The sequence below is a fragment of the Siniperca chuatsi genome, linkage group LG4 (genome assembly GCF_020085105.1).
Source record: "Siniperca chuatsi isolate FFG_IHB_CAS linkage group LG4, ASM2008510v1, whole genome shotgun sequence".
In the NCBI taxonomy this organism is placed as follows: Eukaryota; Metazoa; Chordata; class Actinopteri; order Centrarchiformes; family Sinipercidae; genus Siniperca; species Siniperca chuatsi.
Genome location: NC_058045.1, coordinates 2,789,749 through 2,805,755, shown reverse-complemented (window position 1 = coordinate 2,805,755; position 16,007 = coordinate 2,789,749). Strand labels below are relative to the sequence as shown.

Below are 16,007 nucleotides of genomic sequence, written 5' to 3'. Positions count from 1 at the left end.
CTCCATCCATATATCCTGGGCAAACAGAACTTAGCCACGGATCTGATGTCACGCAGAGGTCCTTCTCAAAACAAGTGGAGGCTGAATCCCACACTTATTCAAACATTGTGGGACAAGTTTGGGAGAGCGGAGGCAGATCTGTCCTCACAAGAAAATGCACAGTGGCATAGGACGCTCCCCCACTGGGAGTGGATGCCTTCTCCCACCGGCCGTGGCCCAAAGCTCTCCTTTACGCTTTCCCCCCAGTTCCCCTAATTCCTCTCCTTTTAGCGCACATTCTGGAGAAGTTAGTGGTCATTCTAGTGGCCTCAGAGCACACGCGCACCTCATGGTTTCCATCAATGATTCAGCTGCTGTCAGGAAAACCATGGCAACTGCCGTGGCACAGAGACGTGCTCTCCCAGCTGGACAGCTCAATCCTATACTTTCCAGTGGTAGGCCAGGGTCTGTGGGTTTGGCCCCTGAATGGGAGCACTTGGAACGGTTAGGTCTGTAGTACGCACTATTCAGGGCGCATTCAGCACTCCATCTACTACTGCCTCTTACGCAGCGAAATGGTCTGCTTTTTAGCGCTGGTGCGTGGAGAGGGATACAGATCCCACATCGTACCCTCTGTCTCCTGTGTTGACTTTCTTCCAGCTGTTAGTGGATAGAAATTTGGCTCTATCTACAGTGAAAACATATGTTGCAGCCATCTTGTCCTGTCATGAAGACAATGAAGAGAGATCTGTCTTTGTGCATCCGCTAGTTAAGTGTTTTCTGAAAGGAGTCAGAAGACAGTGACCTGTCATGTGCTCTTTGGCACCACAATGGGATTTGCCCCTGGTTTTACGCACTCTTTGAGGCTGAATCCTGCCCAAAGTCATAACTAGCTCTTTCAGATCAAGAGTTATTTCCCTGGAGGGTGTTTTCCCTCCTCCTCACAGAAATGAGATGGAAGAAACATCATATTGCCTCTGTCCGGTACGCGCGTTGTCCCATTATGTTGCCCACACGGCAGTTTTCAGACAGACGCAGCAGCTGTTTGTGCATTACAGAAAGCATGGCATTCATGCCCACTCTATGAGGGCTTTGTCCTCCTCCACAGTTCTCTTCAGAGGGATGGCTGTGGAAGACATATGTACAGTGGCATCATGGGCTTTACCATGTCCTTTTATTTGGTTCTATCTGCGTGATACATCTGGTTTTTCCCTGACTCATTCAGTATTGAACGTGCTTGAACAACCAGCGACACACTGTCAGCTCTGGGCACGTTACACACACACAGTCATCGCTGTAGAGAGCCGATACATGCACCGCAAGCTGTCATATGCTGAGGCTCTCTCTTAACATATTTGTAAGAGCATTGGGAATGTCACAGTGCGTAACGGCCGTCCATACTGCTCTTCTAACATAAGTTCACTGTGTGTGTGAGTGTGTGTACGTGCGCTTGCTGTGCGCACCCACGCGTCATGCCATATTCTCCCTTTTATTCACACCTTCGTGTTTTGAGTGAGTTATTCTGCCGTCCTGTTCCTGCTCTGTGTAATTATCATCCCCACCCTCTCCTCTTGTAGCAGCAGGTGTGTTACATGAGTGGAATGCCACCATCTTGTGGCCATGCTGTTTCAGAGTGCCCATTACAGCACGATGCAGGTGAAGGCGATACCACCATCTATGGCCTGCACAAGCACAAGTAACTTTGTGCAACACTGTGAAAAACCTATGACAATAACTGATGATATATTAAAGCAAGGCATTATCACACAATCATGGCTGCTTTTCTCTATCATTCTCAGGGGATCTGTTAATCTAAGTCCTGTTCAGGACTTAGTGGTTAAGAAACCAAAGTCATCTGCTGGAAGTATATGTAAATCAACGCTCTATCAAGCATACACAGGTGATGGTCATTATTATTTTACTGTCATACTGTTGGCTGTGTAATCATGATCATATTGTTGTATGTTACCAATTTTAACTTGCAAGAGAAGTGTGGATGGATGATGAATTTAATACTTGTACTTTTAACATTTGTTTTTTTTATGTTTAATTTGTTTCAGGATCCCTCCCTGACCCATCAGTGTTGTCCCTTAGGGAAGGACTAAAAAGCCTTAGACCGCAACCACTACCTTTCTGGTATTGTGTATAATAGCACTGTATTACATGTGTTATTACTATTTTATATTTTGAATTGTCACACAGAGCTGTGTTTTCTTTGTTGAAAAATACAATACAAAATAAACAATAAAATCAGTGAAATGCAAAAATGTAACTATATTTAGCATTTCACTGAGATAATTTTTCCCATCAAATTGTATTGTTTGGCAAAAACAAAAACAACACTATTCAAGTTAAATCAACTTAAAAAGAAAGAAAGAAAAGCGCAAGAAAAATGAAGATAAGCTCTCAGATGTTGACTCAGCCACAACTCATGACCCATAAGATGCCAAAAAATATATGTAATAATGTATTATGTGTACTATTGCTGCTAAGCAGCTTGAACGAAACATGTCACTAGAAGATTTTTTTTTAGCAAATGACCTCTAGGTGGAAGTGTTCATCAAGGGTGATCAAATGGGGGTCTGAATCCTTTTACAGTGATGTCTGGTGTTGCCCCCCAAATTCATTGAGGCTTCATTGGCATGCCATTTTGATTTAACCGTGTTGCCAAAGCATATACATAAATGAAGTGTCAACATATGATAAATAATACATAATAGTAATACAATAATACAGTGTCAGAATATATGATATTGTAATTAATACACAAAAATATTAACAATAAACATTCCATGTACAGTAAACAGTACATGAAATGAAAAAGAAAATACATTTTCTGTACTCTTTTTGGGAAGTCATTTTGAAATATTACGTGGACGAAGTAATTAGTTAAAGGAGAGGCTCTCCCACTAAGCCCTCTTTCCATTGGGGCTTGTTTAGGGTCAAAAAGCAGACCCGACAAATGGAATTTAACTGTTTAGCTCTTACTGTTCTTCTTACTAGACATGTCCAGAGCCAATCCTAAGAATCCTTATCAGGGGCTGATCCAGGCATATTTTAATCTCGATCAGCTAAAAGCGGATCAGAATCCGATCCTTTCTTTAGTGTAGTCTACTCTTTATTGTTCACCTCAGCCTGCTAGTGTTGCAACGCTGCTCTCCTTTATGACAGTGGGGCCTTACAGTACAGCATTTCACTGCATATGCAAGTGAAATGTATGCGTATGAGAGATCGAGCTTGGGTGAGTCCTCTCGAGCTTGGGTGAATCTCTCGGCTTGGGTGAGTCCTGAACCATCCCTTAGTTATGCTGCTATAGGCCTAGACTGCCGGGAGATGCGCCCATGATGCGCCTCTTTCCTCTGTCTTTCTTTCCCTCTCCATCTGTATACATTTTTATCCCATTACATTACTAACTCAACATCTTTTCTCTCTTTCCTCTCTCCTTCTCTCCCTCTCCATCTGTATGCATTTTTATCCCATTACATTACTAACTCAACATCTTCTCTCCCGTAGTCCTGTGCTTTCTCGTTTCTCTCCTCTCCTTCTGTCGCTTTCAGCAGGTATTTCTGCCTCTGGAGCTGCAGAGACTGGATCTGTGGTTGTGGGCCACCTGCTGCCCCCATGTTCCTGCTCGACAACTGCTACTACAGTTGTTGTTATTGGCTCTGTTACTAATACTGACATTATTTTTCCTATAGCTATCATTCCTATTATTACTAATTTATTAATATTAACACTACAATTACTATTCTACTATTTAAAAAATAAATAAATAAATACAAATTCTATGTGGTCTTTGCATTGTGCTTCCCCCCCTGAACTGAAATAAATTGAATTGAATCGGACATTTTTCTGGTGAAGACGGACTGCAAATGCAAGCAGTTAAATTTGTAACTTATAAGGTGAATGGTTTACTCAGTCCAATCAAGAAAAGTAAAATATTATTCACACTGAAGTCCAAGTCGCATTTTTGCAAGACAGAGCATGCTAAACTAAAAAGAATGGGCTTTAATCAGTTCTGTATCAGTTTTCATCATCATATTCATTTGGCCATAGTAAGGGACCTTTCTACATCTGAGGTATGTATGTAAAATTTTTCAAAATCTGGGGATGCAGTATGGCTTGATTAATAATGATTTTTTTTTTACAGATTTTCAGAAATCAGGCAGTTATATTGAGCAGTTAATGAAGGAAAGGGGTTTACAACAAACAAACTGTAACTCATTGTATGTAAAACAAAAATGGGAAAGAGAGGGTAATCTAAGTACACCGGAGGAGGAATGGGAGAATGTATGTGAGTTACAATGTGAAAAACTTCATGCTCAGCTGGAGAGATTTATTGGAAAAAATCTCATTAGGTTCTTTATTATTCCTGTTCAAAAATGTCATTACACCAAATCCTCCAGCTGCTGGAGACTGTAGGTCTTCAGAGGCAAATAATTACCATATATTATGGTCTTGCCCATTATTAGGTTCTTTCTGGTAGGAGGTTCATAAGGTTTTGGAAAAAGTACTCCAGGTAGATATCCCATATCCCTGCTCACTCTCTATTCTTTTTCTATTTTAATCTGCACTTTTCTCTTTATCTACTTTATTATCCACTCTCTGCATAGCTCACTAAGATAACTTATTAGATGTTGCTACTTTATATCATATCCAAAAAATCTTTAGGGGCCAGTGCAGCTTTGTTTTTTCCTCCTTCCAAAACTCTTCAACATACTGTTTTCAATTTACAAGCCCACATTGACTTGTGCTAACTGTGTTACCTTTGTAAAGAGAATGTCTTGTCTGTTTGTAAAATAGATTACAGACAGTAGCATAGCCCCACCTGTTGTCACCAGAAAGAACTGTGCAAACAAATTATATTATTAATTCTCAAAGATTATTATCTGCTATAATTTATTATCTATGAATATGGCATAGATCGTCCTAAATTGCATATCATTTGTGTTAGGATTTTAGTTTATGTTTATTGGTCCCTGCCTTGCTGCTTCAGACTGCATTACCCCGATTCGTGTCCACAGTAGGCCTATGGTGGCCTGAATGTGGGGCTAGCCCCTCTCTCACAATGCAATGTGTATTGTACGTGGGAAAATATGAATATGCATGCTCAGAGTGTTAGTGTATTCAATATAGATCACACAAATTTGATCATCTTTCACCGTCATTTCATATTTCAGAGTTGATTGGCTATCTGTCTGTGACGTCTGGCACCAACACTGTCTTGGAATTTACAGTCGGCAAGAAGAGGGGAGTTTCTTAGCTAACGCACTACTTTCATTTTCTCACTTGAGAAAATGAAAGTAGTGGATTTCATACTCGAGCACAGGTTTGAAACCCTTAAATTGGAGGAGAAATTGGAATTAAAGCAGCTCGGTGCCCACCAGCCACAGGATACTGTCATCAGTCAAAATGCTGGTAAAATTAACTGCAGGTGTAACGTGGAGTGGCTAACGGTTAACGTACAAAATAAGGCACTTATCTGTCTTCCATGTCTGCTATTTGGTGGAGATGGTACTTGGTCAAGGACGGGTTACAAAGATTTGAAATATCTTCCTACACTCCATTGAGCAGCATAACAGTCAGGTGGAGAAAACAGGTACATGCACAGTCAGAACTGTGTGGAAAATATGAAACAGCACTGTGGGGCCACAATGAAGTCGGTGGACTCTCTGAATCTGTGAATATTCAGATGTATTTTTAAGAATGTGTGACAGCGATTCGAGGCTTCAGAGGCACTATGACGCTCAGCCCATCTTCAAAGGGACATCCAGCACCGTACAAAACGAACTGTTGGACTGTATGTATGAAGTGCACAGGGAGAAGAAGTGCCAGGAGCCAAGCAAATGGACGAGACATAATTTGTCACCTTACAGGCAGACAAGACAACTGATGTTTCTTGTAAATCATAAATGGTGGTTGTGCTGCTATACATGTTTCCCAACAATAAAAGAGATGCATTCCATGGCCACCTGTTGTGTGATGGAACTTTAAAAGTAGAACTGTCAGTGTAGTTTGGGAGAACCGCACCCCGCTGCTCCACTGTATGGATACACACACAACCCGGATGGGATGATGCCACTATAAGTGAGGCATGTGGCCTGTCAAAGAAACTCCAGGACAGAGCCTTTCTGCATTTGCTGGAAATATTTTCCTTGCTTATGCCAGAAGTGGATGTTTTATGCAACACTCACTAACACTCGCCAAAACAGAGAATTGATGCACCTGGGATTAGTAGTGCGCTCATCCATTTCAAGGAGAATGTCGAGAACATGCGTCAGCAAACTGATAAATTGGCCACCACTGCTCATGATGGAGCAGGTAAGGCAGGCCAACCAGTAACCAACACAGCACCAGTGATGAAAGAGGCATGCGACAGTCAGGTGCACTCAGGTGGAACATTGGGTTTCACAGAGCGACCACCTGATCGCTGCAAAGCTAGTTGACAGCTCGCTCTTCCCACAATTTGTCCTGTCATTCCCTACATTTGAGCATGACTGTGCTGTGAAACTATGGCCTGTAGGAAATGAGGAAATGTTGAAGTCTGAGCTGACCACTCTGTACACCAAGCTTCATACTGGTAAGCTGGCCCTGTCTCTGTTAAAATCCATCCTCGAGAAAAACTTAGAAGAGGCTTTTGCTGAGACCGTCACTGCTGAAAATTATCATAACTCCCATGATGATATCTGAGTCAGAGAGGAGCTTTTCCACCTTGAAGAGGATAAAAACTTTCTCTCGCAATACCATGGGACAGCCGCGACTCAACACATTGGCCATGCTGTCCATCGAAAGGCAGCTGATTCAGCAGCTACATGACTTCATCCCCAAAGTTATTGAGAAGTTTGCCCAGAGCAAGAACTGCCGTGCCGCCTTTCTCTTCAAGTGAGCCCTCAGATTTGGTGAGTGAAAGAATATTTTAATATAGATGGTCAGTGTTTCCATTATCTCTTAAGGTTGTTGTTATAGAATGGATCTGTATCTCTAAAAAGTTGTGTGCTTCGTTGTGGCCTTCAGTGGTGTTGAGCTCTTTGCTGTTCACTTATGGCCCTGTAAGCTCATTTGTTCTGAGCTTAGTTGTGTCAGTTTATGACTATGGAATATTTCTTTCTTAATTGAGGCTTGTGACAGTGGTAATGTAACTTGTGTAATTGCTCTCCTTCTCTCTCTCTCTCTCTCGCTCTCTCTCTCTCTTACGCACAAACACTATCTCTCTCTTCCTCTGTGTATGTGTACAAGACCTGCAAGTGTAGTAGCAAGTAGTGTACTGTACTGTAGTTTTCCTGGTATGTAGCCTAGTATCTATTGAAGTGGTTGGTGCCCCACCATTTTTTTACATATAAAAACGCCACTGATTACAGACACTATTAGAAATAGATTTTAGGTGGAGTTGAGTGTTTCTGGGAAGAATAAATGGATAAAGATGTAAACTCACATCCTCATCTCTCTCCAACTCCAGCCCCATGTCTCTGAGTTTCCCCTCAAACTCCTCCCTCCTGAACGTCTTGTGATCCTCCTGGCCGCTGAAGGTCTCACCCGGACAGCCCAGCTCCACGTCGACCACTGGTGATGACGGCAGGGACGATGAGTCTCTCGCCCTTTGTGCTCGGTGATGTCGGAGATGTTCGTCACAGCTCTGGGGGCCACGGCGTAGGCTGCGGGCAACAGCATTTTCAGTGAGCAGGTGCGCTGGCTGTCGGCTAGAACGCCCCCCGGTCGGCTTCTTCACGGGATAGGTGAGGACGTAGTCGACACGCCGCTGACCATCCTGGAAGTAGAGGCCGTGCTGGCAGTGGGTGTTTTCCTCTGGGGTTAGAGCCTTCAGTAGCTGACAACACATGGGGACACACAGAGAGGGGTGAGGATTTAGGACACAGGAAACTGCATGTAGAGGCAGAAGTGCTTGTCTACGTGAACAGTTTTGTTTCTGTGATGCTCACAAAAAAGGGATTTTATGAGTCATGAAATTCATATTTATATAAGATTTGTGAGCTAATAATTCATATACATATAAATCCTTTACTGTTTGCGACAAATTTGTGACCACCAATTTACTATTGATCAGGTTGTCCAATTTAAGTCCTGTTATGCTCTTTTCTGTCAGTAGGTGGTAATATTTAGCTGTGATTCCTCTGGGGAACTGAGTTAGAGGGTAGGGGTGCATTCCAACTCATAATAGTGATGGATGAAGCAGTTCTTTTCATTGTATTGAATCATTAGAATCAGTTCATTAAAGTGATTCGTTCAAAAAACTTCTTCACCGAATAGTTCAGTGCTTGACCGGAGCTCCGACTGCGTAGTCCCACTCATTGAACTGAAACTCGACCGAACATTCAACTCGCTAATTAGTGAACTATCATTCGTGAAGGATAAACCAGTGAGCTGAGAATTTAGTTGGATTAAGATAGCCTACACTCTTTGTAATGCTTTGTAAATATCACAATAAGTTATTTTTTATTACCTTAATAAAATATCTGAATATCCCTTAAGTGATTGTTTGAGTTGGACATACCAAAATAAATAATAACTGTTAATTTTGTCTTAAATTTACATTTATTGTTTAAGTTGTTTTCACGAAAGTAAATTAGTATTTGACTAGCAAATTATATTTTTAAGATGTCCTTAATGTTTGGTAAATTTCAATAAAAACAATTTAAGAATGGCGTAATTATACTGAGTTTCAAGAACTACAATTATTACTCATTCCAAATCAGTATTCTTTCATCCTTGACAACAACTTAATAAGTTGAGTAAGTTACGCTCTAAATGTCATGATGTTGATGCAATTAACAATCGTTTGCAAAGTGAGCGTCCTCATGGGAAATCTGTTTTTTATCTGCATGTGGCAACACCGCAGCAAGAAGCACCTGGAAGCCTCCTTACAAATCCTGGTAAGTAGCCAGCTAGCAAAAGTTAATGAAATATTGACCCTGTCTTTGTACATGCACAACTTTACAGCAGCATCGAAATCCTCCCAGTAGCGCTGGCAGCTAGTGGCACCACAATGGCAGCTAGTGGCACTCTGTGATAGGTGAGTGGCACAGTTGCGAGACGCCTCCCTTGACTCGCTGTCAACTAGGGCAGGGCCAAGTAAGTGTGCATGGTCTGTTGTGACAGGTCAGCAGCCATCACTCTGTTTTAGGAATGTTTGTTTAGCAAGCACATTCTACTCTTGTTTTGAAATAAAAAGAAACAAAAATACAGTCTTTACTAAAAATGACTTTTATAGTAATTTTAAAAACCATTTAGGCTGCTTAATAAATATAAAATAAAAATATGAGAAAAATAACATTACACATTTTTATTTACAAACTTGTTTTTCACTGTTTCATGTTTGTTTTTTACTTCTTCGTAATATATAAGCAGGAGCAGAGTGACAACTGACACTGACATAGTTAAGTGGTGTAAAATATTAAAATATAACTGCCACAGAGTGCTACAGAGTGCCACTAGCTGCCACAGGGTGCCACAAAGTGCCAATAGCTGCCACAGAGTGTTAAAGGGTGCCAATAGCTGCCAAAGTGTGCCACAGTGTGTCACCTACTACTTCCTAAAAATTAAGTTTATTCATTATCAAAACAAACTGCTGTCACAGCTCTGTCTGTCTCTTCCCAGCCAGTTCCTCACTTTCCCTCAGTTCCCTAGCCTCTCTTTGTTGGTGTTTTGTTGTTCCGGTGTTTCCTCAGCAGAGGGTCCCTGTGTTCTCCATGTGTGAGGCCCACTCTGTCCTGCATACCTGTGTCTCATTGTCATAATACCCCCATTTGTATATAGTCTCTGTTCCCCTGTACATCTATGCCTGATCTTCATATTTGGTACCATTAAATGTTACCTTTAACTCCCTGTGTTCTTGAGCATTGTTCATGTTAGCTTGAAATCCCAGTGTTCCCTAGCTCCATTAATTGTTATAATAACTTTCATGTCAACCCTGTTTTCTGAGTTCCTCTGGTTCTATTGCTCTTGTGTTCCTACCTGTGATAACCGCAGCTTTATTGATTCAGCAAATAGTTTGCTTCAATATGTAACTTTATTTTATCAGTATCATTGAGTTGTTAACCATCACATATACATCTAATACATTTCAACAGCAGTTTTTCTTTGACAAAAATATAACCAATTATCAGTCAACAGAACCCAACAAGAAAATAAAATCCTCCTTTTTTACAAACTTTTAGAAAGAAGACAGCTAGTGGCTCTGTGGCAACTACTGGCACTCTGTGGCAATTAGTGGCACTCAATGGCACCTTGTGGCACTCTTTGGCAGTTTGTGGAATTCTGTGGCAGTTAGTGGCACTCTCTGGCAGTTAGTGGCACTCTGTGGCACCTTGTGGCACTCTGTGGCTCTTAGTGGCAGTTAATGGAACTCTGTGGCAGTTAGTGCCATTCTGTGGCAGTTAGTGGCACTCTATGGCACCCTGTGGCAAAAATTAGATATAATATGCCACAGTTAGTCACTGAAATAAACTCCCACAGCAGATGATATTGTACCACAACTGGGCAAAAGTTATTGGAGTTTCAAAATTCAACATGATAGGGCGTGAGTATGGATGAAACCATGGGAGCTTTGAGGCTGTCTTCCTGTTTTTGCAGAAAAAAGATTTGAAGCTTCGGGGCATTGCGCAGTGGCATCTGGTGGTTTGCAGACATTATAGCAGCAATTAAAAACTTGTTTTGAATTGAGAGGCCCTGATCTCATAATTTTATTTATATTTTATTATTTTTTTTAGATTTTTATGCCTTTAACCGAGAGCTGACAGTAGAGGGATGACAAGTGAAAGACATGAAGAATGACATCCCTCAAAGGTGCCCAGCCGGATTCAAACCAGGGATGTTGCCATTCAGTACCTTACACCCCTACAGAATGCAGTGTGTTAGCATTAGAAAAATGTGCTGAAAATACAGTGTGGTCACTGAATGCATTTTGTCTGAAAGCAATGAAAAATGGTTCACAGTTTGGTCTGCATTGACTTCTGTTTCGCTGACTGTGTGAAGAGTTTTGAAATGGGGTTTCAGTACTGAACAATGCTTGTTAGCAACTGGAAAAAAACTGTAATGTCTTTAGTGTAGTATATTGCACCAAAGACATGGTAGAGGTGTCCAAACTATGGCCATGTGTGGCCCGACACTCAGATTTACTCTCTTTCACCAAGTGACTATGGTCCCTTAGACTCACTCTTTCAATGCTTAGAACAAGTAAATAGCTGGATGGAATTAAATTTCCGTAAATTAAATAAAGACAAGACGGGGCTTGATTCCAGAGCTATAAAGACGAAAGTTAGAAATCTTGGTGCTTTAATAGACTCAGATCTGGACTTCAGCAGCCACATCAAGGCAATAAATAAATCAGTGTTTTATCATCTCAAACAAATAGCAAGAATTACAGGTCTCATGTCCAGACAAGATCTAGAGAAACTCATTCATGCCTTCATTTCCAGCATGGCAGACTATTTTAACAGTCTCTTGTCTGGTCTTCCCAAAAAGACCATTCGACAACTTCAACTCATTCAGAATGCTGCTCATTCAGACTCATTCAGAATGCTGCTGCATTGTTCAGTACTGGCCATCTTACTGGCCATCTTAACACATTAAAACATTTAATTAAAGCTTGCAAGGAAAAGATAGGCAGTGACGGCAACGCGGCACACATTAGATCAGGGTCAGGGAAATGAACAGGATGTTTGGCCACTATCTTTAATTTTCCAAGCAAAGTCTGCATGTAAATCCTGAGGTGTGAGTGGTCTAAAATGGATGTATGGTAATTCCTAGGATACTGGGCTGTAAAATTAACACTTTGGCTCACCTGTAGTGGAATACCTGTAGCTCTTTGTGCTGTTTATTCAAGTTGATCTTTATATCAATGTTTCAAATCACATCTTGTGATTAATTGATTACTTAAAACAAGGTAAGTGATGAATGCACCAGCTGCTTTATAGACAGAGACTGCACCTTCATCTAATGTTACATTAATTACTGCAGTATCACTATGGAATCCAATTTAGCGAACAGTAAATTACAAGTTTAGAATTAGAAGTTTACACAGATAGAGCTCATTCTGAGCTCCAGATACAGCTATTCAGGAATTTGGATGGCATAGAGACATGGTGAATGAAAATTATGATTTCAGGAGCTCGGGCAGGTGTTGGGTGCCATAGTAGGGGTGGCAGCTGCTCACTGTGGTGCTTCAAGTAAATTCTATATGAGACATAAATAGTGTGTTATGAGCTGTGTCATGGCCTCAGCCTAATACAGTATTTCTCCTTATGAAGTCTACTCATAAGGTGTGGCTACAGATCTGAGGGATGGTGTTTACAGATCAAACTACACAGAGAGCACGCACCAATATTAAAAGGGGAACTCCACCCATTTTACACTTGAAGATCCTTTTGATCCGTTTATTGCAATTAAATCACAGATTTTGCTGTGATTTTGTGTTCATAGCAACATAGTAAGTAGTAAGCCAGATAAAGGGCTAATATTCACAGACTGTGCTTAGTAAACACAAATTATCCCTTGTGCGACTAACACAAGGTGAAAATTCACTTGCTGTGGTCACATCCTCAATACATGGCAATGATTCTGTGAGTACCTCTAACACCTTAGAGGTGTGCTTTGCTAAATTTACTCAGGGCCGCTCAAAGTTTTGAGATTAGCACCAAATAGGGCTGATTATTTCTTTTTTTATTGTTTGATTATTGTTTAATTTTATTGCCAATACAATACCACTTACAGTACCAGTACTAAAAAAAAAAGTATGCCTTGCTACTCAATCCATTCCATGTGTATAGCACATGTTTGGAAGTGAAAATAGCAGTACCATTTAAAATTAGCAACCAAAAAACATCTGGTAACTGTCAGGGAAAAAACAGGTCACTAATCATAGAGACTCTGGCAAGAGATGTTCTGCACACACCTGCAGCACTGGAGAGCATTCCACTACAAATACCAGGCACCAAAGTCAGGTATTTAGCAACTCAAATGGCATCTGTGTATTTAAGTGTGCCAAAAGTAGTGACTTGTTTTATGCTATGCGCCATCTTCTAATGTCAAGTAAGTCAACAAGCCATTTTTGTATTACAGAAAAACAAACCATTTTGGAAACGTGATGAAAAACTGACAAAACAATCTCACCACAAGTTCAATATTTCTGAACACTTTAAGGAATTTTCATCAAGCTCCAGGACAGCTATTTTTTGTCAACTTCTGTTTCTGAAGGCAAGAATTAACTTTCAATCTCAATATGGACAACAAGTCCTTAAAGCGCTCAGAAAAATGTAAATTTCAACATTTACCATTTCGTGACAACTGTGCAACACAATCTGCTGAAGATGATCATGTGATATGATTTACAAGTAGTCTTAACCACTCATACGTTGCGTTCTAGTTAGCGAATATTTTGGAAATAAGAAAAAATGTATGAATCCTCCTAGAGTTCTTAGTTTGTTCACAAGAGAGGATCAAATCTGTGTATCGAGTTTTCATGAAGGAGGCCCTTTCTTGCAGTTCTAATCCAGCTCTTTTGTGAGCTTTCTGCTTCCCAGACAATAAGCAGAATGAACTTTGTTTTGATCTTCATCATGGATTGAGGTAGCAGTGGTTATGCAGCATGACAGGTCATCAACACTGTCCAGGGAATCAGTTATTATATGACTTCATGTTTACAACTCTTTGTGAGTAAAAAGACAGTGAGAATACTAAATGTACCATGACCATGGTACTGACTTAATAAAATCTGACTTTTAAAATCTTTTTTGTCTGCACCATTCCATCAAATGGAAAGATTTATTTCATGTCTTGGGTATCATTTTATACATATTTTCCTAAGCTTCAGCCTGACATATCTGGTATCTTTGGAAACTTTGGGATCTCCACAACAATTCCAAACAAGGTTCTGTGAGTTAGAACAAAATGTGGCAGAAAATCATGAGTCAGTGAGGTTAAAAAAATTATGTCAAATTGATTGTACTTTGTGTACTATTGTAAAAATGAAAATCATTTGTTTTTTTTTTTTTTACAATGCCAATATCCCAAATCACAAAATACTTCCTGTAATAGCGTTACCTATAACAAGTATCTATGGACAGTCCATACTGTGTACATCTATACCTAAACAGATTTCATTCAGTGGCTCTGTCTGTCTTGTCGTAACTCTCATTTTACTCCCTCACTGTTAGTCTCTGTCTGCTCTGTCTGTCTCTCATGGAGAACTCACCTTAAACTTGCCGTGGAAGATGACATCTTGTAGAAAATGTGGAGCATGTTGCTCAGACCCGGAGGTTGGACAGAGGTCAACTCCCACTTCTACTTCCTCTGTCATTGTCCAGTCCCAGCAGGTAAAAAGCAGAGATCAACTGATGTGATGAACCACAAGTGAATTATTTCCAAAAAGAATAGTTTGTGCTCTTCCTCTCTCTATGCCTGTGTCTCCTTCTTAAAATGTTTCATTATATCACAGTGTCCTGCATTAACAGCCCCTTTCCTGCCTCTCCTCTAATTTTCTTGTGAATTGCCACTGTTCTGTGCCTTTGTGCGTCTCCCTTTAAAGCTCTGTGTGGAGCTCTGTTTCTATCTCAATGTGGAGTGGCTGAAGTGAGTCTGCAGCCTTGTTACTTGAGAAGCCGTCTGTGAGCCAAGATCTAAACTTAGGCAACGATAAAACTCTGATGAACACAAGGTGCCCTCCCTCACTCTCTGTCTCTACTCAACTGTAATCACTACAAGATCAACCAACCCAATACATATCCAACATCTCTCTCTCTCTCCCTATCTCTGCCAGTAGCTACTAATCACTGCAAGATCAAATGTGATGTATTACGTGTAAAAGAAATTACAGCATGGCTCACGAACTGAAAACATTCTACAACTAAGTACACTGTAACCATTCTTCCATTTACAACTAAACTGCAACAACACTACAACAATATTGCTGCAGGAGGTACAGCTACCAGTCTGCTTTGAGACTCTTTAAGTATGTTGAACTTTTCTGTGTCACTGTACGAATGAAAGCAGAAAAATATCTACATGTTTTTGGCTTTGAAAGCACTTATGTTCAACAGGGTCACGTCAACAGAATGTCCCCAAATTTACATAGACATGACAGAGCAATGCTGCAAGGCGAGGTTATGCTCGAATTTGAGTTATAGTGCTCACAGGGCTTCCATCGTCAACAGCTGAAAACATTATTTCGCCCACATCTCAGGCTATACAATGTTCCTAAACACTTAAGTATATTGAGTAGATATTTCATATGCTGAAGTTTTAGATGTGCTTCCTTTTGGTGCCAACAGCGCCTCAAGTGGCTAGTGCTGGAATAACAAATTAAAAAAAATACTGACGATTTAACGCACTACAAGCCTAGGGTGTTGGCTTGTATTTGACCTGTATTCTCTACCGTATTTGCACTAAGGCTGTCACTACTAAAAGTCTGGATTAAACTATGGGAAAGAACACATTAAATTGCATCAAAAAAAGAGTATCAAAGTATCATATCAGCAATAGCTTATCATAATCAAAAGGTGCCAGTCTCTAGTAAAATATGATTATAAAAATATGATTTTACCCAAACACGTGTATTATGTCCTGGGGCCTCATTTATAACTGTTGCCTGGTATTAACATTGAATATCCTGATTCCTTTTCATCTTAACCACATTAACTATGATAGAATTATCATTATCAGTTATAGAAATCCAAGATCACATCAAATATCTTTATAGAAATGTAGAACAGTGCACTGGTCGATTTAAAAAAAAATCTTATAATACTGTTCATGTTTCGCTAAATACTTACAGTATATACTATTTATATTTTACTTAGATTTACGCACTCTGCCTTCTCCAGCCACCTCATCTGACACATCATCACTACCTGCATGCATTTATTTACTGTGTAAATAAGATTTGTTTGTTTTTTTTTATGCTGCATTATGGAGTTACGTACAGCGTTATTTGTTAGATATTTTAAATATTGAATGTGTGTTTTCATCAGCTACATACATGTCCACCAGTAACATGCTACAATACTACGTGGACCTCC

The 16,007-nt window shown here is 40.3% G+C and overlaps 1 protein-coding gene and 1 long non-coding RNA gene across 3 annotated transcripts in view; one reads left to right on the top strand and one right to left on the bottom strand.

Annotated features, from left to right (window-relative positions):
- LOC122874574 (anoctamin-1) overlaps positions 1-14,665 on the bottom strand; it is a 252,254-nt gene extending 237,589 nt beyond the window's left edge. For both annotated transcript variants that reach the window (XM_044192613.1, XM_044192614.1), the window contains exons 1-2: positions 14,186-14,665; positions 7,412-7,804 (exon numbers count right to left, since the gene is read on the bottom strand). In XM_044192613.1, coding sequence (XP_044048548.1) covers positions 7,412-7,804; positions 14,186-14,290 — 498 coding nt within the window. In that variant the 5' untranslated portion in view covers positions 14,291-14,665. The remainder of the gene's footprint in view (positions 1-7,411; positions 7,805-14,185) is intronic.
- On the top strand, positions 7,718-10,831 carry LOC122874578. Its single transcript, XR_006377642.1, has 3 exons — positions 7,718-7,834; positions 8,834-8,867; positions 10,704-10,831. It is a non-coding gene; the product is annotated as an uncharacterized LOC122874578 (long non-coding RNA).
- Positions 14,666-16,007: the final 1,342 nt, after the last annotated feature.